At 48.1% G+C, this 27,375-nt stretch overlaps 1 protein-coding gene and 2 pseudogenes across 1 annotated transcript; all 3 read right to left on the bottom strand.

Annotated features, from left to right (window-relative positions):
- Positions 1-496: 496 nt before the first annotated feature.
- On the bottom strand, positions 497-10,553 carry LOC128847930 (putative olfactory receptor 2B8; annotated as a pseudogene).
- Positions 10,554-14,880: 4,327 nt separating this feature from the next.
- LOC128847928 (putative olfactory receptor 2B8) lies at positions 14,881-15,834 on the bottom strand. The gene has a single exon (XM_054047656.1). It carries the CDS (start codon positions 15,832-15,834, stop codon positions 14,881-14,883), a length of 954 nt encoding a protein of 317 aa, XP_053903631.1.
- Positions 15,835-22,935: 7,101 nt separating this feature from the next.
- Positions 22,936-23,910, bottom strand: LOC128847927 (olfactory receptor 2B6-like; annotated as a pseudogene).
- Between the last annotated feature and the right edge of the window lie 3,465 nt (positions 23,911-27,375).

Raw genomic sequence — 27,375 nt, 5'->3', positions numbered from 1 at the left:
AGCTACCACTAAATTTCAATTCTGTGATCAGTTCCTTTTTATCTGTCATGAAAAGGTCTAATCAAGTAATGTTGCTTTGGACCTAGAGTGCCACTCCCCCTCCCATGTTGTACACTTGATTGTTCCTAAATAAGTTCTAACCATTGATTTTAACATTCCAGTTATGTAAATCATGTCCCCGGGTTTGGTAACTCCAGGGGCTGGAAAGCTTTGCTATTTTAAACAGCATGGGTCATTTTTTTCCTGTATTACTAAACTTTATGTTTTTTAAGAACTGCGAAAGTCAAATGAATCAACACGCACACTGTTTTTTTTATTTACCCAAGAGAAAATAATTTGATTCTCATACAGGAGGGGAAAGCTGTTCACTGAGATGTTTAACCTCCTTCCCGCAATCATTCACCCTATGGGGTATTGATTTGGCCTAATCCCCTCTTCCTGAGACCAGAAGAATTTCTTGCAGCATAAAATGGAGGGGGAACCCCCAAATCTGCTGTCATTTCGTATGAACATTCAACAGCTGAGAAAAAAGGGACCAGGTTTGAGAGGGTGCGAGATCCCTATTTGAGTCAAATCTGAGGACAAAGTTGATCAGAGGAGGGTAAACATCCTCCTTTTCTTCATTCATCATGTGGGAAGAGAACTCAAGCCCACTGTTTCCCTCCAAAAGCAGATGTGGCTGCATTTTAAAATGGGAGGGGAAAAAAAAGACCACAAAGTGAGAGAGTTTCTTTCCCTATATTCAGCAATTAAAGAGAAAAATGGCCAAATCTTGCAGGATTTTATATCAATATTCCATAATTTAGCAGGAAAGGTGCTTGATTCGACGTGTCCCAAAATGGAGGGAAATTTATATCGATATTCAATAAAGAGAAAATCTGAGACAATTTTAGATCAATATTCAGTAATTAGAGAGAAAAGAGGCAAAATCTGAGGGGAAAGTTGATTATAATGGGCTTAACACCTTCACTAACCCTGTCCACTATTTGGAGCAATGATTGACACCAGCTATTTTCCTCCAAAAGCCAAAGTAGCTGCAGTTTAACATGAGAAGGGAGAAGAAGCCCCAAAACTATCCATATCTGAGAATTAAATAGAGAAGGGGCAGTGTTGATGGTGTTTTTAGATCAATATACAATCAGAGAGATTTTATGTTGGGGGGATGTCTGGATCTGGTACAGAGAGATGACTCTCAGATGCCCCCATTGCTTTGCCTCCTCCATGCAGAGCCAGCTTTGTTCATGGATGGAGCCAAGGAAGGAATCAGTGCGGTGCCCAACACCGTCCACCAGGCCTTGACAAGCTTGTCTAGGGCTGTCAAGGCTGGATCCCCACTTCAAACTTTAGGGTACAAATGTAGGGGCCTGCATGAAAACTTCTAAGCTTAACTACCAGCTTAGCTCTGGTTCCGCTGCCACCATTTCAATGAATTCCCTTCCTGGGAAGCCTTGAAAAACCTTCACCAATTCCCTGGTGAATACAGATCCAAACCCCTTGGATTTTAAAACAAGGAGAAATTAACCATTCCCCCTCCTTCCTCCCACCAACTCCTGGTGAATACAGTTCCAACCCCCCTGGGATCTAAACCAAGGAGAAATTAACCATCCCCCCCTCCTTCCTCCCACCAACTCCTGGTGAATACAGATCCAACCCCCTTGGATCTAAAAACAAGGAAAAATCAATCAGGTTCTTAAAAAGAAGGCTTTTAATTAAAGAAAAAGGTAAAAATCATCTCTGTAAAATCAGTATGGAAATTAACCTTACAGGGTAATCAAACTTAAAGAGCTCAGAGGACTCCCCTCTAGTCTTAGGTTCAAAGTACAGCAAACAAAGGTAAACACTCTAGTAAAAGGTACATTTACAAGTTGAGAAAACAAAGGAAAACTAACACGCCTTGCCTGGCTATTTACTTACAAGTTTGAAATAGGAGAGACTTGTTTAGAAAGATGTGGAGAACCTGGATTGATGTCTGGTCCCTCTCAGTCCCGAGAACGAACACACTCCCAAACAAAGAACACAAACAAAAACCTTCCCCCCCAAGATTTGAAACTATCTTGTCCTCTTATTGGTCCTTTAGGTCAGATGCCAGCCAGGTTACCTGAGCTTCTTAACCCTTTACAGGGAAAAGGATTTTGGAGTCTCTGGCCAGGAGGGATTTTATAGTACTGTACACAGGACAGCTGTTACCCTTCCCTTTATAGTTATGATACGCCCCCCAAATCACAGATAGTGTTGGACGTTTGGTTCCACTCTGGCTGTGATTTCTTCCTGGAGTTCTAGGAGAAAACAGAGTTAATAAGACACATGTACCTTTAGACATACTACTGATTATATAAAAACTAACAATATCTTTTATTCCAAGAACAATTGTTAACCAGTTAACTCTGGGAAACTTTCCCGGGAGAGTGCATCAGCCACTTTGTTAGAAGCTCCCGAAATGTGTTGTATTTCAAAATCAAAAATCTTGGAGAGCTAAACTCCACCGAAGAAGTTTTTTTGTTATTTCCCTTGGCGGTATGAAGCCACTGTAGTGCAGCATGGTCTGTTTGTAGTTGGAAACGCCGTCCCCAAACATATGGGCGTAGCTTTTCCAGCGCGTACACAATGGCATAGCATTCCTTTTCGCTGATTGACCAATGGCTTTCCCTCTCAGACAGTTTCTTACTGAGAAACACGACAGGATGGAATTCTTGATCCGGTCCTTCCTGCATTAAAACTGCTCCCACACCTCGCTCGGACGCATCTGTGGTTACTAGGAATGGTTTGTCAAAGTCTGGGGCCCTTAGCACAGGGTCAGACATGAGTGTTGCCTTAAGCTGGTTAAAAGCCTTTTGACACTCATCAGTCCACTGAACTGCATTTGGCTGTTTCTTTCTGGTTAGGTCTGTCAGCGGGGCGGCGATTTGGCTGTAGTGGGGTACAAATCACCTATAATATCCAGCCAAGCCTAAGAAGGATTGGACCTGTTTCTTAGACTTTGGAACCGGCCACTTTTGGATAGCATCCACTTTGGCCTATAGGGGATTTATAGTTCCTTGACCCACCTGGTGTCCCAGGTAAGTCACTCTGTTTTGGCCTATTTGACACTTTTTAGCCTTAGTTAGTCCTGCCTGCTGGATGCGCTCGAACACTTTTTCCAGGTGCTCCAGGTGCTCTGCCCATGAATCAGAAAAAATGGCCACATCATCGAGGTAGGCAACTGCAGATTCTCCCAATCCTGCTAGGAGACCATCTACAAGTCTTTGGAAGGTGGCGGGTGCATTTCGCAACCCAAAAGGGAGTACATTGAATTCATACACCCCTGCCTGGGTGACGAAGGCTGACTTTTCCTTAGCGGGTTCATCCAGTGGTACTTGCCAGTACCCCTTGGTTAAGTCCAAAGTAGAGATGAATTGGGCATGTCCCAATTTCTCCAATAGCTCATCTGTGCGTGGCATTGGATAGTTGTCAGGACGAGTTACAGCATTTAGCTTACGGTAGTCCACGCAAACGCGAATTTCCCCATCTGGTTTGGGAACTAGAACCACTGGAGATGCCCCTGCACTCTTAGAGGGGCAGATTATACCCATCTGTAGCATGTCCTGGATCTCCCTTTGTATAGCAGTTTTGGCATGAGGTGACTCCCAGTAGGGTGGGGTTCTAATAGGGTGAGCATTACCTGTGTCAATGGACTGGTATTCCCGTTCGGTCCATCCTGGAGTGGCTGAGAAAATTGGTGCAAAGCTTGTGCACAGCTCCTTGATCTGCTGTCGCTGCAGACGTCCAAGGGTCATGGAGAGGTTCACCTCTTCCACGCCACCATCCTTTTTTCCTTCGTAGTAGACACCTTCAGGCCACTCCGCGTCATCTGTTTCCTGGGCTGTAAACTGGCAAACGTTTAATTCTCTGGAATAAAAGGGCTTAAGAGAATTAACATGGTATACCTTAGGCTTTATGTTGGAGGTGGGGGAGGCTATGAGATAGTTAACAGCTCCTAGGCGCTCCTGGACCGTGAATGGTCCTTCCCACGATGCTTCCATTTTATGGGCCTGGAGCGCCTTTAAGACCATGACTTGGTCTCCTACTTTGAAGGACTGTTCTCTGGAATGTTTATCATACCAGGCCTTTTGCTCTTCCTGAGCATTCTTTAGGTTTTCTTTAGCAAGGGCTAAAGAGTGTTGGAGGGTGCTTTGTAGGTTGCTTACAAAGTCTAGAATGTTAGTTCCTGGAGAAGGCGTAAACCCCTCCCATTGCTGCTTCACCAACTGTAATGGCCCCTTAACCTCACGGCCATACACAAGTTCAAATGGTGAAAACCCTAAACTGGGATGTGGTACAGCCCTGTAGGCAAAAAGCAACCGCTGCAACACTAGGTCCCAATCATTGGAGTGTTCATTTACAAATTTACATATCATGGCCCCCAAAGTTCCATTAAACCTCTCCACCAGGCCATTGGTTTCATGGTGGTAGAGCGGTGGGATCATTTTAAACCCAAAAGCCAGTGAGATTTTTTTTTTCCTTCTAGCTGCTTGGAAAGCCGAGCTGGAGGTAGATAGATGCATATCTTATCTCTCCTTGCCTGAAGGCAGAGGTGTTAAGTTTTTTTAACAAGGTCCTTTGTTAAGAGAAGTGTTCAAATGGGCAAACAAAGGTAAAGATAATTTACAAGCTGAATTGTTTTTTTTTTTTTTTCTTTTTACATCCTCGGGAGTAGCTAGTTAGAAAGTCTCTGTTAACTCAGCAGCAGCCAGAGCTGAGAGCTTCCCAGTTTCAGTCAACTGCAGAGGGGGTGACCCAGCACAAGAAAACAGGAAAATGACTACAAAAGAAGAAAAAGCCAAAGAGGAGGCCCACAAGAGAGCTATGGAGCTGAAAGAAAAAGAGATAGAGCTGAGAGACAGAGAAGAGAAAGCCAAAGAGGAGGCCCACAAGAGAGAGATGGAGCTGAAAGAAAAAGAGATGGAGGAGAGAGAAAAAGAAAGGAAGCATGAACTGGAAGTAGCAAAGTCTAAGCAGGATGCACTAGGCAATCCTAACAACCCCCCTCCAGGTACCACTTCCCATCCCAGAAAATTCCCCACCTACAAGGCAGGCGATGATACTGAGGCCTTCTTAGAAAATTTTGAAAGGGCCTGTCTTGGATACAGCATCGCTGCAGACCAGTACATGGTAGAGCTGAGGCCGCAGCTCAGTGGACCCTTAGCAGAGGTGGCGGCTGAAATGCCTAAGGAACACATGAACAGTTATGAACTTTTTAAAAACAAGGCCAGACTCAGAATGGGGCTAACACCCGAGCATGCCCGTCGGCGGTTCAGAGCCCTAAAGTGGAAACCCGATGTGTCATTTACCCATCATGCCTACCACATTGACAAAAATTGTGATGCCTGGGTATCAGGAGCAAATGTTAAATCTCTGGAAGATCTGCTTTCCCTAGTAAAAATGGAGCAGTTTCTAGAGGGTGTTCCTGAGGAAATAGAAAGGTACATCCTAGATAGGAAGCCCAAAACTGTAACTGAGGCAGGGGAGATTGGAGCCAAATGGGTGGAGGTGGCAGAAAAGAAAAAAACTAGTAGCAGTTGGAGCGAATATCAGAAGGGGCAAGCCGAAACAAAACCTTACCACCGGGGACAACCCAAGGCCCCACCCACATCCCAAGGGAAACCCCAGATGCCTTCTCAACCCACCACACCAGTCTCCACCAACCAACATCGCCCCGGTGATACCTTAGCAGGGCGAAGTTTTAAATGTAATGAACTGGGACACATAAAGGCTCACTGCCCCAAGAACCCCAACCGATTACAGTTCATTACACCCCAATCACCCCAAAGATCCCCAAACCCAGATGCCTCTCTCATACTCTCGGAGCGAAGGGAAACCTTGAGAGTGGGCAGAAAGAAGGTTACCGCCTGGAGGGACACTGGGGCTCAAGTGTCAACTATCCACCAATCCCTAGTGGACCCCAAACTCATCAACCCAGAGGCTACAGTGACAATTCAACCCTTCGTGTCACAGTCTGTAACCTTGCCTACAGCCACGTTGCATGTCCAGTACAAGGGCTGGTCAGGAATGTGGACTTTTGCAGTCTATGACAATTATCCCATTCCCATGCTGCTGGGGGAAGATTTGGCCAACCATGTGAAGCTAGCCAAGAGGGTGGGAATAGTCACCCGCAGCCAGGCTAAGCAAGCTTTCACCCCCATCCCTGTTCCTGAGCCGTCCACCAGGGCCCCGTCTGTGTTACCAGAGACCCAGACAAAGGTAGTGGAACTGGATCCCCTGCCAACGACTGCAACAGCCGTAGTGGATCCAATCCTAGAGACCCAGCCAAAGCCAGTCCCAGAACCAGAACTGGCAACACAACCAGCACCAGAACCATTGCCAGCACTGAGTCCAGCGCTTGCAAACCCGTCTACAACTCCAATGCCAGAGGGCACCAGTGAGCCTGACCTGGCGGAAGCAGCAGATAACCCTACCCAAGAGGCTCAGCCAGAGCCTGAGATACCACATAGTGCACCAGCGGACAGTGGATCACAGTCAATGGAAACAGCCCCAGCACCTGCATCGCTTCCAGAGGGACCAAGCCCCAGTCCACAGTCAAAGGAGGAACTGATGTCTCCAGCATCAAGGGAACAGTTCCAGGTCGAGCAGGAAGCAGACGACAGCCTTCAGAAAGCTTGGGCAGCGGCGCGGAGCACCCCACCGCCTCTCAGCTCTTCGAACCGATCCCGGTTTGTTGTAGAACAAGGACTTTTATACAAGGAGACTCTTTCTGGTGGGCACCAGGAAGATTGGCATCCTCAAAGGCAGTTGGTAGTTCCCACTAAGTATCGGGTAAAGCTCTTGAGCTTAGCCCATGATCATCCCAGTGGCCATTCTGGGGTGAACAGAACCAAAGACCGGTTGGGGAAGTCCTTCCACTGGGAGGGAATGGGCAAGGACATTGCTAAATATGTCTGGTCTTGTGAGGTGTGCCAACGAGTGGGAAAGCCCCAAGACCAGGTTAAAGCCCCTCTCCAGCCACTACCCATAATTGAGGTCCCATTTCAGCGCGTAGCTGTGGATGTTCTGGGTCCTTTCCCAAAGAAGACACCCAGAGGAAAGCAGTACGTACTGACTTTCATGGATTTTGCTACCCGATGGCCAGAAGCAGTACCCTTAAGCAACACCAGGGCTAAAAGTGTGTGCCAGGCATTAACAGACATTTTTGCCAGGGTAGGTTGGCCCTCCGACATCCTTACAGATTCGGGAACTAAATTCCTGGCAGGGACCATGGAAAACCTGTGGGAAGCTCATGGGGTGAATCACTTGGTTGCCAACCCTTACCACCATGAAACCAATGGCCTGGTGGAGAGGTTTAATGGAACTTTGGGGGCCATGATACGTAAATTTGTAAATGAACACTCCAATGATTGGGACCTAGTGTTGCAGCAGTTGCTTTTTGCCTACAGGGCTGTACCACATCCCAGTTTAGGGTTTTCACCATTTGAACTTGTGTATGGCCGCGAGGTTAAGGGGCCATTACAGTTGGTGAAGCAGCAATGGGAGGGGTTTACGCCTTCTCCAGGAACTAACATTCTAGACTTTGTAAGCAAGGTGGGATCCCCACTTTGAACTTTAGGGTACAAATGTAGGGGCCTGCATGAAAACTTCTAAGCTTAACTACCAGTTTAGCTCTGATTCCGCTGCCACCATTTCAATGAATTCCCTTCCTGGGAAGCCTTGAAAAACCTTCACCAATTCCCTGGTGAATACAGATCCAAACCCCTTGGATTTTAAACCAAGGAGAAATTAACCATCCCCCCTCCTTCCTCCCACCAACTCCTGGTGAATCAAGATCCAAACCCCTTGGATCTAAAACAAGGAGAGATTAACCATTCCCTCTCCTTCCTTTCACCAACTCCTGGTGAATACAGATCCAACCCCCTTGGATCTAAAAACAAGGAAAAATCAATCAGGTTCTTAAAAAGAAGGCTTTTAATTAAAGAAAAAGGTAAAAATCATCTCTGTAAAATCAGTATGGAAATTAACCTTACAGGGTAATCAAACTTAAAGAGCTCAGAGGACTCCCCTCTAGTCTCAGGTTCAAAGTACAGCAAACAAAGATAAACACTCTAGTAAAAGGTACATTTACAAGTTGAGAAAACAAAGGAAAACTAACACGCCTTGCCTGGCTATTTACTTGCAAGTTTGAAATAGGAGAGAATTGTTTAGAAAGATGTGGAGAACCTGGATTGATGTCTGGTCCCTCTCAGTCCCGAGAACGAACACACTCCCAAACAAAGAACACAAACAAAAACCTTCCCCCGCCAAGATTTGAAAGTATCTTGTCCCCTTATTGGTCCTTTAGGTCAGATGCCAGCCAGGTTACCTGAGCTTCTTAACCCTTTACAGGGAAAAGGATTTTGGAGTCTCTGGCCAGGAGGGATTTTATAGTACTGTACACAGGACAGCTGTTACCCTTTCCTTTATAGTTATGACAAGGGCTCGTGGTGAGTGACCTTTGGTTTCCCAGTCCCAGCACCATATGTGTACATGAACAGAGAGATTAAAATGCAGACCTCCTAGATGGGAAAGGCTCCATATCCGATAGCCTGGCCCCCTGAACCTGCCGGTCCCCTGGCCTGAGACTGGATCAGAGCTGCCGCCCCACAGAGAACCAAGCCAGCCAGTCCAAACACATTTTTCTGTCTTATGTCCTTTTACCCAGAATAGCCACCCCAGCACCCGCCTTAAGGCTCCGTGCACCTCCTTGTTCCTCAGCGTGTATATCAGGGAGTTGATCATGGGGGCGATAATGCCATAGAAGAGGGAGACCAACTTGCCCTGGTCCTGGGAGTACCTGGACAGAGGCTGTGGATACATGGAAATGGCCGTTCCATAGAGGTGCGACACAATGGCCAGGTGGGAGGCTCAAGTGTTGAAGTCCTTGTGCTTGCCATAGGCTGAGTGACTTGTGGGAGGGATAGCTCAGTGGGTTGTGCATTAGCCCACTAAACCCAGGGTTGTAAGTTCAATCCTTGAAGGGAACATTTAGGGTTTTGGGGTGAAAAAATTGGTCTTGTTAGTGGAGGCAGGAGACTGGACTTGATGACCTTTCAAGGTCCCTTCCAGCTCTATGAGATAGGTATATCTCTGTATATTATTATTATTTAATCCTCAGCACGGCGGTACTGATGTAGCCATAGGAGACCAGGAGGAGGCCCAGTGGCACCAGCTGGAAGATCACACTGACAGCAAATGCCTGGGCCGCATTGTCAGAGGTGTTGACACAGGCTAGCTTGCGCAGGGCCAGCACCTTGCAGAAGAAGTGGTCAACCCAGTCCTCTCCACAGTGGGGCAGCCACACGGTCAGGCTGGTCTGCAGGATGGAGTTAACAAAGCTGTTCAACCAGACGGTGGCCACCATCTACAGGCAGAGGTGGCAGCTCATGACGATCGTGTAGCGCAGTAGGTGGCAGGTGGCAATGTAGCAGTTGTAGACCATCATGGCCAGCAGGAGACACTCAGCACCAGCCAGCGAGAGGAAGATGTAGCCCTGGGCCACGCAGCCGGCCCAGGTGATGGACTTATAATTCACCAGCATCTGAGAAATGCTGCTGGTGGTGTAGCAAAGATCCAAGAAGGAGAGGTTGCTAAGGAAGAAATACATAGGGGTGTAGAGACTGGGTTCCAGCCACAAAACAACGATAATGGCCAGGTTCCCCACCAGGTTCAGGACGTACAAGACCAGGAAGACCACGAAAAGCAGCATCTCCAGACATGGCCGGTCAGAGACCCCCCAGTAGGATAAACTCCCACTGGGAGCTCACGTTCCCTCTTTCCTCCTGAAGGGAGGAAGGACAAAGATAAGGATGAAAGGAGCCCCAATAGCCATACACAGGAGGGTCACATTCAAGGGCAGCCCCATTTGCTCTGAATGAACCATGACCAATTGTGACCTTGTCATAGAAAATCTGGGCCAGTTGGGTGGCAGGTCAGATCCTTCTGCCAGGGAATGGCTTTGTCGCAGAAAAGTGGTTCTGTGGCGCTTAGTGACAAAGGAGGATCCATATGCTGGGGAATCAAAGTATCCTAGAAAACTGGATCTGTGGGAGTAATAGGTTACATGTGCCAATAAATGGATTTGTCATTGAAAACAGATGCTTAGATTGTAAGGTCTTTGGGACATAGGGCGTTTTATTATGATTCTTATTCTGTATTTATACAGATCCTAGTCGTGACTGGGGCTCCTAACTGTGATCCAGTTTTATTCTTATCTATAATAATAATATGCCACAAAATTAAATCATAATGGATCAGTGGCAATTGATGGCAGTCATAGGATACTGTAACAGGGCCCTCTACCTCCCAAAATCCCCCTCATGGCCAGGGTTGGCTCTGTGGCACCTTGCCTCCCTTTCTCCTCTTCAGGAGCCCTTAAGAAATCCACACAGTCTTTCTTATGACTTTCTGAGGTTCATTTAATAACAGAAACAGTTGAAAAGTCCAAGTCCCAAAAGAATGTTCATCACAACACCTCAAAAGTTCATATTCAGCTTTGGAGTGTTCTACCACACCTGGGGCTCTTCTTCCATCCCGGTAAGCACTTCATAAAGCCACCACTCCCAGACCTTCCGAGCTGGAGCTCAACTTCTGGCTCTGGCTTCCAGGTCCCATCCCCTCTCCCAATCAGGGTCCCCTGTAAGGGCCTCTTACTCACTGCTGCTCTTCTCTGCCACAGCTTCCACCTCCTGTTCCCTCCCCCGCTGGCTCTTTATCGGGAACACCTGTCCCCTGTCAGGCCTTGTCAAGGCTGTTAATGAGCCACAGGTGAGCAGGAGTAGTTTCCTCGTAAAGGGCTCAGTTCACCCTGTGACACATCTGGATGCCAAGAAACAGAGTTGAGAGACAAGGTAAATGAGATAATATCGTTTATTGGAGGAGAGGAAGGTGATCAGGAACATTCAACATGGATTCACCAAGGGCAATGGTGATGAGATAACTGGCTCTGTGGATATGGAGAAAGTGGTGGATGTGATATATCTTGACTTAAGCAAAGTTTCTGATACTGTCTCCCACAGTATTCTTGCCAGCAAGTTAAAGAAGTATGGATTGGAGGAATGGACTATAAGATGGATAGAAAGCTGGTTAGATTGTTGGGCTCAACGGGTAGTGATCAGCGGCTCGATGTCTAGTTGGCAACTGGTATCAAGCGGAGTGCCCCGGGGTCGGTCCTGGGGCCAGTTTTGTTCAACATCTTTATCAATGATCTGGATGATGGGATGAATTGCACCCTCAGCAAGTTTGGAGATGACACTAAGCTGGGGAGAGAGGTAGATACACTGGAGGGTAGGGATAGGGTGCAGAGTGACCTAGATAAATTGGAGGATTGGGCCAAAAGAAATCTGATAAGGTTCAACAAGGACAAGTGTAGAGTCCCGCACTTAGGAAGGAAGAATCCCATGAACCGCTGCAGGCTGGGGACCGACTGGCTAAGCAGCAGTTCTGCAGAAAAGGACCTGGGGATTACAGTGGATGAGAAGCTGGATATGAGTTAGCAGTGTTTCCTTGTTGCCAAGAAGGCCAACAGCATATTGGGGTGTAACAGTAGGAGCATTGCCAGCAGATCAAGGGAAGTGATTATTCCCCTCTATTCAGCACTGGTGAGGCCACACCTGGAGTATTGCGTCCAGTTTTGGAACCCCCACTACAGAAGGGATCTGGACAAATTGAGAGAGTCCAGCGGAGGGCAACAAAAATGATAGGGGGCTGGGGCACATGATTTACGAAGAGAGGCTGAGGAAACTGGGGTTATTTAGTCTGCAGAAAAGAAGCATGAGGGGGGATTTGATAGCAGCCTTCAACTACCTGAAGGGGGGTTGAAAAGAGGATGGAGCTTGGCTGCTCTCAGTGGTGGCAGATGACAGAACAAGAAGCAATGGTCTCAAGTTGCAGTGGGTGAGGTCTAGGTTGGATATTAGGAAACACTATTTCACTAGGAGGGTGGTGAAGCACTGGAATAGGTTACCTAGAGAGGTGGTGGAATCTCCATCCTTAGAAGTTTTTAAGGCCTGGCTTAACAAAGCCCTGGGTGGGATGATTTAGTTGGTGTTGGTCCTGCTTTGAGCAGGGGATTGGACTAGATGACCTCCTGAGGTCTCTTCCAACTCTAATATTCTATGATACTATGAACCCCCAGATGCTATCTATGGACCAACTTCTCCATGTAGCTCAACAGCTTGTGTCTCTCACCAACAGAAGTTGGTTCAATAAAAGATATTACCTCACCCACTTCCTCACTCTGAAATCTATCTCATAAGCTCTGATTCCATGGGTGCTCGGGGGTTGGAACATCCATGGGAAAAAATAGTGGGAGCTCAGCGTCACATTACTCCCCATATTCTTCATAGTAATATTATTATGATATGAGTATGGCATAACTATGATGTATTTTGTGCAGGATAAGGCATGTGAGATATTTTTGGAAAGGTTATGATTTACAGAACATGATTATCCTACTGGAGCTGGATTAGAGTCAGCACCCCCATAGAAGGGAAAGACCCTATATTCCATTCCCAACCCTCCACGCTTACCCTGCGCTCGCTACTCAGAAGAACCTATGGTGCTGGACCGCCCAGAGGACAACACCTGGGCCCAGGTACTACCCGAGGGGGAGTCTGGAAGTAGCCCGGGGGCAGCCAACCCTAGTCTGGCTGCAGCACTGCCAGAGCCCATGTCAGTGTGTTGCAGCCAGGATCCCCACTGACTATGCAGTGAGTCTTCTTCCGCTGTTAGGGCCCCGGGCTGGGACGCAGTGGAGTGGGAGGGCCTACATCCCCCCTGCCACCCAATTTGTGGCAGTAAAGTGGGAGGGCCTGTGTCCCCCTCTCCAAGGCTGTTGGAGGCTTGGGGCCTACTGTTGTTGCTCAGCTCTGCCTGAGGGCCGGAGCTTCTGACTCTGCACTGCCCCGCCCTGACATAGGGCCTGGGCTTACTATTAAGTGTACTGTGTTGCTCAGCCCTGACTACAGGCCTGAGTGCTGATCCATTGTTGCCCCATCCTGACCTAGGCCCTGGGCTTATTGCTACTGTTTATAGTACCGGTGCTCAGCTCCAGCCTGGGGGCCTGAGCACCTGACACAGTGTGTTGCCTCACCCTGACCCAGGGCCTGGGCTTACAGTATTTGTTCCTGTTACAGCAAGGGCTGCCGAGGGAGACCCAGTGGCCAGACTAATTCCCCAACATCAACTGTGTGTAGTGAGCCGGTGTGGCTCACTACTGCCCCAGAGAGGGTCGAGCCCCAGTTAACCCTTGTACAGTCAGTATCAAATAAACAGCTGAACTTCACCTCGGCTATAAGTACTTCAGCAGTTAATCTCTAAATGCTCACTCACACAAGTCGATAGATATGCTGGCACTGTCCGAGCTCCTATCAGCACTGTATGCAGACTGATTTTCCATCAAGGACAGGCCTAGGAATCCTTCTGCCACTGCTTGGCCTTCTACTGTAGATGGGCCACTCATTCCTGGTGCCCCTTTGGTTTGGAGTACCTGGGGCTCAGGACTCTTTCAGTGGACATTCTCAGTCCTGGCTCTTCACAAGTGTAGCAAATGTACCTTCCCTGTATATCCTTCAGTGGGGATCTTTGGGATCCTTTGGCATACTAAGGGAGATTTTACCTTTTATTCCCTCAGTCATTGTTTTCAGCATCACTCCCTGTTCGCTGGCCAGTTTCTGGCCAGTTTCATTTAAACTTTCCAGTGTTAACTGTGTTTGGGGAAAAGCCTTTCCCCGTTAGCTGCATTACCTAGGCCTCCACTTTGTGTAGGGGAGGTTGGGCTTGGCCATCTCTTCCACAGGAACTTGCTCTAATTCAGACCTTGTAATGGCAGCTTGCACGAGTTCATGGAAATTCTTACTGGACTCTTTAAAAAAAAACAAACTCTTCTTCATTTCACAGTGGAGGGAATCATCCCGGAGCACCAGCACTAACTATACTTTCAGGACCATATTCATGTCCCGAACTTGTTGTGGGTCCCAGTGCTTCACCTGGCTCATTCTCTTCTGGAGCTCAGATGAGTAGACCCGAATAGTCCCACCTGGATTCGGTGTCAGCTCATAGAATTCTTTGAGTCTGGTTTCACTTTGTCTGCATACAGCTGAAATGTCTTCTCTACGTCTGGCTTGTTAGGTGTTGCTATGAACTTCATTGTGGATCTGGCCTGGAATTTGAGATGCTCTTCCACAAAATCTGCATGGTCTTCTTCAGGTACTCTCAACACCCATAGAGCTGCCTTCACTGGTTTAATCCATTCTTCTATCCAGATGTGTGCTAGTTTCATTGAGAAGCTACTGAACTCAGATATCTTCTGGTCCCATAGAAGATGGCCCGGATCTCAGCTGTCCTTGCTTTGTGTCTATGCAGCGCCCAGCACAATGGGGCCCTGATCTCAGTTGGAGAAGGGACTGTAACTTGCTCAATGTCTGTGCCATGCTTGGCTCAGCCCTGATCTCAGTTGCAGCCTCTTTGCTACCACAATAGCAAGGACCTGGGGATTACAGTGGATGAGAAGCTGGATATGAGTTAGCAGTGTTTCCTTGTTGCCAAAAAGACCAACAGCATATTGGGCTGTAACAGTAGGAGCATTGCCAGCAGATCAAGGGAAGTGATTATTCCCCTGGTTGAATTGGAAAGCAGAGGGCAGGGGTGTTGTGTGGGTGAGAGATGGGTTCTGTGGGGTGGGAAAGGGAAGGCAGGTTGTAGGGCAGATTAGTGCAGGTTTGTTCTGTAGAGTGGGAGAGGCCAGAGGGTTTGTGTGGGTGGAGAGAGCAGAAGGCTCCACATGGGCACAGAAGACGTTACAGTAGCCATGAGAGGTAGAGATGGTTTTCTGCCAATTGCTCTCCGACATCAGACCCCCTAGATGGTCACGTTTCTCCTCAGTGCCCTCTGCAGGGCCCCGTGCACCTCCTTGTTCCTCAGCGTGTAGATGAGAGGGTTGAGCATAGGGGTCACCATTGTGTAGAAGAGGGATACCATCGTGCCCCGGTGCTGGGAGTAGCTGGACGGAGGCTGTAGATACATGAAAATGCCCGTGCCATAAAAGAGCGACACCACGGCTAGGTGGGAGGCGCAGGTGTTGAAAGCCTTGAGCCTGCCTTTCGACGAGCGAATCTTCAGCACGGCTGCGCCAATGTAGCCGTAGGAGACCAGGATGAGGCCCAGTGGAACCAGCAGGAAAATCACCGCACTGGCGAGGAGCTCGGCCTCATTGGCAGAGATGTCGACACAGGCCAGCTTGAGCAGGGCCGGTACCTCGCAGAAGAGGTGCTTGATTTGGTTCCGCCCACACCGGGGCAGCCTCAGGGTCAGGATGGTCTGCAGCATGGAGTTGCCAAAGCTGCACAACCAGGCGGTGGCTGCCAGCTGTAGGCAGAGGTGGCGGCTCATGATGGCTGTGTAGCGCAGCGGCTGGCAGATGGCAGCATAGCGGTCGTAGGCCATGATGGCCAGCAGAAGGCACTCAGTGCAGCCCAGCGAGAGGGAGATGTAGAGCTGGGCCACGCAGCCAGCCCAAGAGATGGATTTGTGGCTGCTATGGAAATTCAGCAGCATCTGGGGGCCAACGCTGGTGGTGTAGCAGAGGTCCAGGAAAGAGAGGTTGCTGAGGAAGAAATACATGGGCGTGTGAAGATGGGGGTCTAGCCATGAGACCACGATGATGGTGGTGTTTCCAAGCAAGGTCATGCTGTAGGAGATTAAGATGAGCACAAAGAGCAGCAGCTCCAACTGTGGCCGGTCAGACACCCCTAGCAGGATGAATTCCCCCAAGGAGCTTTGGTTTCCATCTTCCCATGCCCCTCTGCCATACATCACCTGTAGGGGCCAGAAAGAATACGGGTGGAAAATATCCCACAGCAAGGACATTTGTGATAATAGGTGCTAGCATTGGGATTGGCAGTGGACATTTTTGGAATGATAGCCTTGCATCCTAGAAGACAGGTAAGTGTTAAGTGAATGGATTAGGGAAAGCCTGGAATTTCTAATAATTCCAGTGCTGAGCCGGCTACAGCACTGCATACATTTATGCAAAGGTCAGGGAAATCTCTCATCTGTCTGTCTGCAGTGTTGTTGTAGCTGGATCGGTCCCAGGATATTGGAGAGATGAAACGGATGAGGTAATATCTTTTATTGGACCTGTTACCAACAGTTTTCAGAACCCACAGCAGGGGCAACTTAACTGTTTCACTCCAGGTGGTGTCAGGAATAAATCAATGGGAATACAGCAATTCAGCCTGAAGAAATGTTAATACAAGTAAGCGGGCTCTATCTAAAACTGCAGTTTATTAGATTTAAGTGCACACAGACATAAGCAATAGATTTAGAGCATCCCAGATATTTACCTAAAAACTGGAATGGTATTGAGTAATTAGCAGCAAGTTGTCAGTGGCCAGTTGCTCACCTACCAGGGAGAAAAGATGTCAAGAAAAACCTCTCTCAAAATGGCTTCAGAGGACTGCTCCAGAATCCACTGTATTCACTAATCTTTTATAACTAACTTCTACAAAACACATAGGTCATAATAACCTCTACAAAATCATCACTTTTCCTAGCTTTTAATAAACTTCTATCAGAAGTGCCCAGACTCCAGGTCTTCCATCCACCAAGGTTTTCAATCTCCCTTGCTGACCTTTCGTTCCCCTCCTCCCATTCTGATTAGCAGAAACTCCCAGCTAGTTTTCACCTTGCCTCTAAAAGCCTGTTTTGCAATTAACTCTTAACTATGTGGCGTTCTATTTTATTAATTCACAGTGTCTCAATGCACATAATATGGTTGCAATTACCTTGATTGCATTCTGGGGTACACACATCCATCAAATCTAGGGTAACAGACAAGCTTCCATTGGTGAGAGAGAAGCTTTTGAGCTCAGACAGAGCTCTTCTGCAGGTCTGGGAAATGTACTCAAAGTGTCACAGCTAAATGCAAGGTGGAGCAGATTTTACAGCACAAGTACTTAAAACGTATTTCAATGGACAATTCATGGTGAAGTGGTCTGTAACATGCTTCCAGTCATAGAGGGTAAAGGAGGGGGGCGGGAAATAAGCTGATGGGGGTGAGGTTAGTGGAATATAGATTTTTGTCTCTGTTCAGTCCATGATTTTTAGTGTCCAGCAAAGTTATGAATTTAAGCTCCCAGGCTGGTCTTTTGAAGGTTTTGTGCAGGTTTTCTGAGGATGAGGATTGATAGGTCATATATACAGTGATCACTTTGTGTCAAGTTTTCACCCACCAATGACAGGGTGTTTTTGTCTTTATCATTTTCCTGTGTGAGTTCATTCAAGAGCATAGTGATTGCCTGGTTTCACCCACATATTTGTTGTTGGGGCACTGGAGGAGATACATCACATGTTGTGATTGGTATGTTTTAGAGTAATGGATCTGGAAAGCCGTGTTGTGGATGGTGTTGATCATCCTAGAAATAGAAATATAGCTGCAGGTTTTGTGTCTGTTGTTCTGGCAGGGTCTGGTACCACTTTGAGTTGGTGTCCTGCTCTGTGGGGAGCTTGCTTATGATGCTGAGCATGGTGAGCTTGGGGGGGGTTGTTTGAATGCCAGAAGAAGGGGTTCAGGATGTGGACCCCATCAAGTATGTGTTGTAAATTCATAACATTGCTAGACACTAAAATCATGGATTGAACAGAGAGGCTGGATATATGGCTTATTATAACAATCTGTGACCACTGAGCCTCCTCCTCCAAGTTCTCCCCCCCACCTTCCCCTCCATGAGGAGAGACAAGTTTACTGGCAACTTTACCTTGAAATATGTGTTAACTATTTAGGATTCTGTTCCTCTTTGTACTTAGCGGGGAAAGGTACTCCGAGTGTCACAGCTCTGTGTAAGCACAAAACCTTGTCTCTCTCACCAACAGAAGTTGCTCCAATAAAAAATATCAGCTCACCCACCTTGTCTGTCTGCATTTCTAAGACAGTGGTCAATATGATACCAAACACTGTACGTATCTAGCATTCATCACATCCTCATTCAGTTTCTTCTCCCCCCAGGTTGTACATTTTCAACTTTCCCCCCAGCCTCACTTTCATCTTCATTCCTGATCTCCCACTTCTCTCCTTCCCTCCTCTAACTCTATCTGTGTCACCTAAAAGGGCTAAGAATGTTATAAATACATTGGACTCCCTGACAGGGGCATGGGCACCTACTGAGGCTTTTATACCTCCGAATAAGTAGTTACATCCATACATGTGAGACTTGGAAGGAAGAAGGGGCAGGGGGAAGAGAAATCTGAGTGAGAAAGAAGACAGGGAGGAACATACAGTTGGTGATGGTTGTCAGAGAGCAATGCTGTTTGGCCATTCTTTCAAAAATGGCTTCAGGCCAGAAAGATGAAGACAAGGAGTGGAGATAAGTTGAAAGGAAACAGACTCCTCAGCAGCACAGTTGAGAGGCGTTAGTTAAACTCGCTGGGTCATTGGCTATTGTTTCCAAAAAGTTGGGATGAGCTGGGGAGGGGCCATGGGATTGATGGAAAAACAGTATAAAAAAGTGAATCTGGCAATTGCTTTCAGTCCAATTTACCTGCAGTCCCACACAATGTAGTGATGGCATGGGGTGATGGGAGTACGAGTGGAATGATGACACAGGAAGAGTCTAGAAGAGATTAAGGTGAGTTAGAGGGGAGGGGAGGATCTTATCCCCAAGAATGGTCCGGGGGATGAGTCCTGGCTGAGAACTCCGGAGAGCTGGCTTCAGTACCCAGCACTGACACAGAGTCACTGGGTGATTTTGGGATAGTGACTTTGTCTCTGAGTCTGGGGTCCCATCTCTAAAGTGACAACAATAATCTTCCTTTTCACCCTCCATTTATCGGTCTTGCCTACTTAGATTGGGGCATGGATTGTGTGTCCCTCATTTACTGTGAGTCTGTGCAGTGCCCAAAAGAACAGGGCAGTGATCACAGCTGGGGCAGGAGCTGCCTCTCACTGTGTGTCCAGGCAGTGCCTGGCACGACGGGGACCCCACTTCTGTGGGAGCTTCTAGATTAACTGTAATATAACTTGTTGGTACCCACTGGGGATCTGCTCCACAGAGAGACTGGGGGAGAAAGAAAAAACTTTAGGAGGAAAGTAAGGTGGGACAGAGGGTTGGTTAAAAAAAGAACTGCTCCTGATACTCCAGTGAGATCCACCACTGGAGTTCCATGCACCCACCGGCCTCCCACCAAGGCTCTGTCCAGCCAGTTCAGATTGGGGCCACAGCATCTGTGCTATCGATAAGCCTATGCTGGTAACAACCCTGATTTTGGAGATGTGGCAGTAAACATCCATCCATCCATCCTAATCATCCTAACTCCCCTGGTCAGTCTGTCTGCATTCATTGCGCTGTTCCCTTCCCCACTCCCTTGCTCTGCCTATTTCAAACCCTCTTCTCCCCAGACTCACCTCCATTCACCTCCGGCTCTGCTCTCCCCACACCGCTCCTGCCTGAACAGCTCCGAGCTGTTCAGATGCTCCAGTATCAGGGCAGAGTCTTAGCTGCAATCCCTGCTCCACTTCACTGAAGCCCACTCTGTGCTTACGGAGCCCAAAGATGAGGCACCCCAGGCCGAGGGGCTGAATGTCTAAGGGGTTTAGGAGGAGGGGGGGGTAAGGAAACCAGCTAACTCTGTCCACCTGCCGTGTGGGCAGCACACCCACCTCTGGCTCTGGAAACAGAGGATGCAGGTGTCAGACCACCTGCTTCTGGGCTCCAAGGGGTCTTACTGGGAGGAGAATGGGGCAAATGTGGTCATTGGCCTGACACTGAGTCAGTTTTGCATGGTCATGGGGTCCCCCACCTGGGCAGCCAAACCTGCTCGGTATGCGAGCGAGGGGCCTGGAGGTGAGCCGGAGCCTCCTACTACATATGTCCCAGCCAGGTGGGGCTGCCCAAAGCCTGTCTCATTGGGAAGGGACTGCTGAGAACCCAGCGACTGCAGTGCTGGGAACATTAGAAAAGCCAGAGATGAGAGAGAGTTACTGAGTGTATGTGGGCTGACAGAGGCTAGGCATGGGTGGATGGAAATAGAGAGGGAAAGTCCGATAGAGAGATGGACTGAAGAGGAGACAGCTGGATAGATGCAGAAATGTACAGTGGATGGCTAGAAGGACGGCTGGCTAGCCAAACCCCTCTACAACCGTCCTTGTGTCTCCAAGCTTATGGGGATGGTATCTCTATGTGTCTGGGTGAGCCAGGAAGGGCCCCCGTCTCTGAAATTGCAGGTGTCTCCTCCCACACAGCTCAGGATCTCTGTCCCAGACTCCTAAGGGCCGTGTGCGGGGAGGGAGACAAACCTTTATGCTTGTCAGAGCTGGAGAGTGTGGGGAGAGTTTCCTCCCTGCATCATCCCCAAGGGGTTGGCACTCAGCTGGTGATGTTTGCAGAGCCCCAGGGACCTGGACCGTTACCTAGTACAGAAGGGAATGGGGTACTGGAGTAACTGGACAATGACCTGGTGCAGAAGCGTATGTGGTATTAGTCTGGCTGTCCAAAGATCTGGTGTCAAGGTATTCAGCCCCTGTCTGTGACAGAGGAAAGTCTGGGATTGGTGCCAATTGTCCCTGGCAGAGTAAGCGCCCTCATTAGGCTTCAGGATGCGATGCACTGGGCATTGTTAGAGTCTCTGCTCCTGGCTCCAGCAATTGGGACTTATTAAAAATGTGCTATTTGTGACATGGCCTCTGATGAGTCCCTTTGTGGGGCCATTAAAAAGTTTTCTGCTTCAGATTAAGAAGGGGATCTAAGTGAATCCAAAGGGAGATAAACTTGAGCGAGCCCCATGATCAGTGGGAGAGCTTTTGTGTTAATTTCCAGTGGAATAAGGGGGCCCAGAGATCACAGGTGTTATACAAGTGACAGGATCATGCTAACACTAAGCAGTCAAACCTGATTCAGGGTTTTGAGGACAGAGACCTCAGCCGGCTCAATCCCATGAGCCAAACACTAGAAAATTCATGCCAAAGTCTGGAAATGTATTGAATCAGATGCACAAAAGGAAAAAAAGAATTTCAACACAAGACATACATCAGTTTGAATTTGCCATTAGCTGGTTCTGAGAACCAAACATAACCCAAACTTTTCAAAAGCTCCTTTCAGAGAGGATAGCGATTAGACACTTCTTTTGTCAGACAATCCCTCATAGGTTTTTAGTTCAGTTGATGGCTGTGACTGGTGGTTTCCTGTCTTTAACAAAAGAGACTGACAAGAGATAGGATGGCAGTACAGCTTTTCTTGATCTCTGGATAAGAGGTAGCTGGTCGGTCTTAGCATCCAGGACAAGTATGCTGCTCTAACTTCTTAGACCCCACTCCCCTCCCGCAGCTGGGGAGAGAACCCAGGAGCCCTGACTCCCAGTCCTGTCTACTAACTGGTGTCTGCAGGGAGGATAAAGGATCTAGCAGCAGACCAGATTGCTTGTAGGTGAACTGGTCTTGGGTATTTAGTGCTGTAGGAAAGGGGTTCTATCTGTGGCTCCACAGAAGTGTGTGTAACTGGGTTTGCATTTCCTGACTGATCCGCACAGATTCCCATTGTGGCTTTACCACTGGCATCCACCCCCTGCTTTGTGGGGGGGGGGGAGGGAAAGATCACTGGACAAGTGTGTGACTTATTCCCTGGTGGATTCTCTGCTCAGGGAGGCAGATCCTCCTTATCCAAGTGTCCAACCATTGCTCCAAATCCTCAGTGAAGATTGAAGAAAAGACCCCATCCCTTTGTCTGGGCCTTGATCTCTTTTCAAGGAAGTGCTAGGTCCTTCTATTCCTCCTCTGAGCTGACTGGCCTGTACACAAAGACCTCCATGGCCAGCTTACAGATCTCCTGCACTTGGTGGAAGCTAGGCTGGTGCCTCCAGGCCTGTGAGCAGGCCTGGCACCCCGCAGGCCTCACAATGTCAATATGCAGCATGAAGTCCTGTAGCATGGCCACCTCCCACCAGAAGATGGAATGGAGCAGATCCCAGGCGGGCCCCTGCAGCAGCTCTAGGCTGCCTCTGGGCAGGTGGTGGAAAATATGCTTGGCCAGCTCCATCAGGTGGAAGACGTTGGGATGCTGGCTGAAGAGCTGGCTGGAGAAGGTGGAGCCCAAGCACCAGCTGGAGAGGAGGAGCACAGGGGTCCTGCCAGGAGTGGATGGCATGGTGCCGTTCCACCAGCACAGCCAGAAGAGCAGGAGCATTGATAAGAGCAGAATTACCTGGTGCAGAATGGTGACTCTGGTGAGCATCCTTCCCAGGTGGTGAAGTAGCTGCAGTTTAACATGAGAAGAGGGAAGAAGCCCCAAAACTATCCATATCTGAGAATTAAATAGAGAGGAGGCAATGTTGATGGGGATTTTAGATCAATATTAGAGAATCAGAGGGATTATATGTTAAGTGTAGGTCTGGCTCTGGTGCAGAGAGACAACTCTCAGATGCCCACATCATAAAATATGAGGGCTGGAAGGGACCTCAGGAGGTCATCTACTCCAACCTCCTGCTCAAAGCAGTACCTAACCCCAGACAGATTTTTGCCCCAGATCCCTAAATGGCACCTCAAGGATTGAGCTCACAACCCTAAGCTTAGCTAGCCAATGCACAAACCACTGAGCTATCCCTCCCCCTATTGCTTAGTGATCTCCATGCAGAGCCAACTTTGTTCATGGATAGAGCCAAGGAAGGACAGTGTGGTGCCCAACACCATCTGCTGGGCCTTTTCACACTCTTCTGCCTTCTGGGGCTCATGGTGACTGACCTCTGGTTTCCCAGTCCCAGCACCATTTGGTCAGAGAGATTAAAATGCAGAGCTCCTAGATGGGAAAGGCTCCATATACAATAGCCTGGGCCCCCGAGCCAACCAGTCTCCCTCCCTGAGATGAGGCTGGATCAGAGCTGCTGCCCCATAGAGAACCAAGCCAGCCAGTCCCAACTCATTTCTCTGGCTCATGTCCTTTTTCTCCAGAATAGCCTCCCCAGCAGCTTCCTTAGGGCACCATGCACATCCTTGTTCCTCAGCGTGTAGATCGGGGAGTTGAGCATGGGAGCGATAATGCCATAGAAGAGGGAGACCATCTTGCCCCAGTCCTGTGAGTAGCTGGATGGAGGATGTGGATATATGGAAATGGCCGTGCCATAGAAGAGTGACAACACAGCCAGGTCGGAGACGCAGGTGTTGAAAGCCTTGAGCTCACCCTGGGCTGAGCGAATCCTCAGCATAGCGGTGAAAATGTAGCTGTAGGAGACCAGGATGAGGCCCAGCAGCACCATGAGGAAGAGACCACTGACAGCAAATGCCTGGGCCTCATTGGCAAAGGTGTCGACACAGGCTGGCTTGAGCAGGGCCAGCATCTCATAGAAGAAGTGGTCGACCCAGTTCTGGCTGCATCGGGGCAGCCGCACGGTCAGAATTGGCCTACAGGATGGAGTTGCCAAAGCTGCACAACCATACAGTGGCTGCCATCTGCAGGCAGAGGCGGCAGCTCATAATGGCTGTGTAGCACAGCGGCTGGCAGATGGCGACGTAGCGGTCATAGGCCATGAGAGCCAGCAGGAGGCACTCAGTGCCAGCCAGTGAGAGAAAGATGTAGAGCTGGGATATGCAGCCTGCCCAGGTGATGGACTTATGGGCACTGCGGAAGTTCACCAGCATCTGAGGAACGGTGCTGGTGGTGTAGCAAAGGTCCAGGAAAGAGAGGTTGCTGAGGAAGAAATACATAGGGGTGTGGGTTCCAGCCACAAGACAGCGATGATGTCCAGGTTCCCCACCAGGTTTAGGATGTACAAAACCAGGAAAACCACAAAAAGCAGCATCTCCAGGCGTGGTTGTTCAGAGACCCCCAGTAGGATGAACTCCCACTGGGAGCTCCCATTCCCTCTTTCCTCCTGCAGGTAGGAGGGGCAAAGATAAGGATGACTCATAGAGACTCATAGACATTAAGGTCAGAAGGGACCATTATGATCATCTGGTCTGACCCCCTGCATGCTGCAGGCCGCAAGACCCTTCCCTGGACTCTACCGTTGAAGTCCCCAATCCTGTGTTTTAGTGACTTCAATCGGCTGAGACCCTCCTGCTAGTGATCCCTGCCCCATGCTGCGGAGGAAGGCGAAAAACCTCCAGAGGCTCAGCCAATCTACCCTGGAGGAAAATTCCTTCCCGACCCCAAATATGGCGATCAGTAATACCCCGAGCATATAGGCAAGAGTCTCTAGCCTGACCCTTGTTGGCCATTATGCTGTTCATGTACCATTGCTTGGTTTTCCTTGGCTACTATGTTTTATCATTAAACCATTCCCTACATAAACTTATCCAACTTAATCTTAAAACCAGACAGGTCCGTCGCCCCCACCGTTTCCCTCGGAAGGCCGTTCCAATATTTCACCCCTCTGATGGTCAGAAACCTTTCGTCTAATTTCAAGCCTAAACTTCCCCCCAGCCAGTTTGTATCCATTCGTTCTCGTGTCCACATTAGTACTAAACTGGAATAATTCCTCTCCCTCCCTTGTATTAACCCCTCTGATATATTTAAAGATAGCAATCATATCCCCCCTCAGCCTTCGCTTTGTCAGACTAAACAACCCAAGCTCCTCTAATCTCTTTTCATACGACAGGTTTTCCATTCCTCTGATCATCTTAGTCACCCTTCTCTGCACCCGTTCCAGTTTGAGTTCATCTTTTTTAAACATTGGAGACCAGAACTGCACACAGTACTCCAAATGAGGTCTCACCAGCGCCTTATACAATGGAAGCAGGACCTCCCTATCTCTACTAGATATACCTCGCCTAATACATCCCAAGACCGCATTGGCTTTTTTCACCGCCACGTCACATTGCCGACTCATAGTCATCCTGCGGTCCACAAGGACCCCTAGGTCCTTCTCCTCTTCCGTTACTTCTAACCAATGCGTCCCCATATTGTAACTAAAATTGTTATTATTCTTCCCCAAGTGCATCACCTTACACTTTTTACTATTAAATTTCATCCTATTTCTGATACTCCAATTCACAAGCTCATTCAAGTCTCCCTGCAGAGTATCCCTATCCTCCTCCGAGTTTGCAACTCCTCCCACCTTCGTATCATCCGCAAACTTTATCAGCCCACTCTTGCAATCGGTCCCGAGGTCAGTTATAAATAGATTAAATAAGATGGGTCCCAAAACCGAACCTTGAGGCACTCCACTAGTAACCTCCCTCCAACCCGACAATTCACCCTTTAATACGACCCGCTGCATTCTCCCCATTAACCAATTCCCTATCCACCTCTGGACTTTCATATCGATCCCCATGTTTTTCATTTTAACCAATAGTTCCTCATGGGGTACTGTATCAAACGCTTTACTGAAATCCAGGTATATTAGGTCCACCGCATTTCCCTTATCTAATAAGTCCGTTACTTTCTCAAAGAAGGAGATCAGATTCGTTTGGCACGATCTGCCCTTCGTAAAACCATGCTGTAATTTATCGCATTTGCCATTAACTTCAAGGTCCTCAACTAGTTTCTCTTTCAGAATCTTCTCCAGCACCTTGCACACTACTGATGTTAAACTAACAGGCCTATAGTTACCCGGGTCACTTTTTTTCCCTTTCTTGAAAATAGGAACCACATTGGCTACTCTCCAGTCTAACGGGACTACCCCCGAGTTTACAGATTCATTAAATATAGTCGCTAATGGGCCTGCTATTTCCCGCGCCAATTCCTTCAATATTCTCGGATGAAGATCGTCCGGTCCACCCGACTTAGTCCCATTAAGGCGTTCTAGTTTTGTTTCTACCTCGGATGCGGTAATCCCCCATCCCGTATGCCCCTCTGTAACGGTGCTAGTATCCCTAATACCTTCATTGGCCTCATTAAACACCGATGCAAAATATTCATTGAGATATTGCGCCATGCCTAGATTATCTTTAATCTCCTCTCCGGCTATAGTCTTCAGCGGTCCCACTTCTTCTTTCTTTGCTTTCTTCCTATTTATATGGCTGTAAAACCTCTTACTATTACTTTTAATTCCCCTCGCTAAGTCCAACTCTTCCCGGCCTTTGGCCTTTCTCACTCTATCTCTACATTCTCTGACTTCACTAAAGTAAGTTTCCTTACTGATCCCTCCCCTCTTCCACTCTTTGTACGCTTTCTGTTTTTTCCTAATCGCCCCTTTCAGCCGGTCGCTCATCCAGCTCGGTCTAAGTCTCTTGCTTAGTAATCTTTTTCCCTTTTTGGGGATACAGGCCTCTGACAGCTCTTGCATCTTTAACTTAAAGTAATCCCAGGCTTCTTCTGCCTTTAGGTCCCTTAATACGTTTGCCCAATCCACTTCCCTTACCAGTCCCCTTAATTTGTTAAAATTGGCCTTTTTAAAATTATAAACCCTAGTCTTTGACTTAATTCTAAGTTTCAGAGTAACAGCCGTGTTAGTCTGTATCCGCAAAAAGAAGAACAGGAGTACTTGTGGCACCTTAGAGACTAACAAATTTATTAGAGCATAAGCTTTCGTGGACTACAGCCCACTTCTTATGCATCCGAAGAAGTGGGCTGTAGTCCACGAAAGCTTATGCTCTAATAAATTTGTTAGTCTCTAAGGTGCCACAAGTACTCCTGTTCTTCTTTTTGACTTAATTCTGGTACTCTTTCCATTTAGTTTAAAGCGAATTAGCTCATGATCACTGGAGCCCAAGTTGTCCCCCACTACCACTTCCTCAACAAGGTCCTCACTACTTACCAGAATCAAATCTAAAATGGCCTCCCCCCTCGTCGGCTCAGCTACCACTTGATAAAGGAATTGATCCACAAGCACATCTAGGAACATCTGAGCCCTATTATTGCTACTAGCGTTTGTTCCCCAATCTATATCCGGGAAGTTAAAGTCCCCCATAATTACACAGTTTCTATAGTATTTACCTCCCTTAATACATTAAACAATTCCTTATCCATATCCTGGGTCGATCCCGGCGGTCTATAGCACACCCCAAGCACTATCCCCGGAGAGGCTCTAGTAGTACTTTTACCCAGCTTGAGTATCGCCCAGACGGACTCTGTGTTATCTATTCCATCCACTATTATTTCTTTACAGCTTATTTCACTATTGACATACAATGCCACCCCCCCACCTTTACCTTTATCCCGGTCTTTCCTAAACAGCGCATACCCCACCATACCTGCGTTCCAATCGTGACCGCCATTCCACCACGTTTCAGTTATTCCTACGATATCCGGTTTCAATTCTCGGACCAAGAGCTCCAATTCCTCCATTTTATTACCTAGGCTTCTCGCATTGGTGTACAAACAGCCTAATGTATGTCGTTTAGCCTGTCTCCCATTACTAGCACTGTATGTTGCGGGCCTCTTTGTGTTCGTCCCCCCCTGTCCCTCCTATGTCCAATCTCATCTCCCCGGC

The sequence above is a fragment of the Malaclemys terrapin genome, chromosome 13, assembly GCF_027887155.1.
Source record: "Malaclemys terrapin pileata isolate rMalTer1 chromosome 13, rMalTer1.hap1, whole genome shotgun sequence".
In the NCBI taxonomy this organism is placed as follows: domain Eukaryota; kingdom Metazoa; phylum Chordata; order Testudines; family Emydidae; genus Malaclemys; species Malaclemys terrapin.
This window is presented reverse-complemented; position numbering and strand designations above follow the sequence as displayed.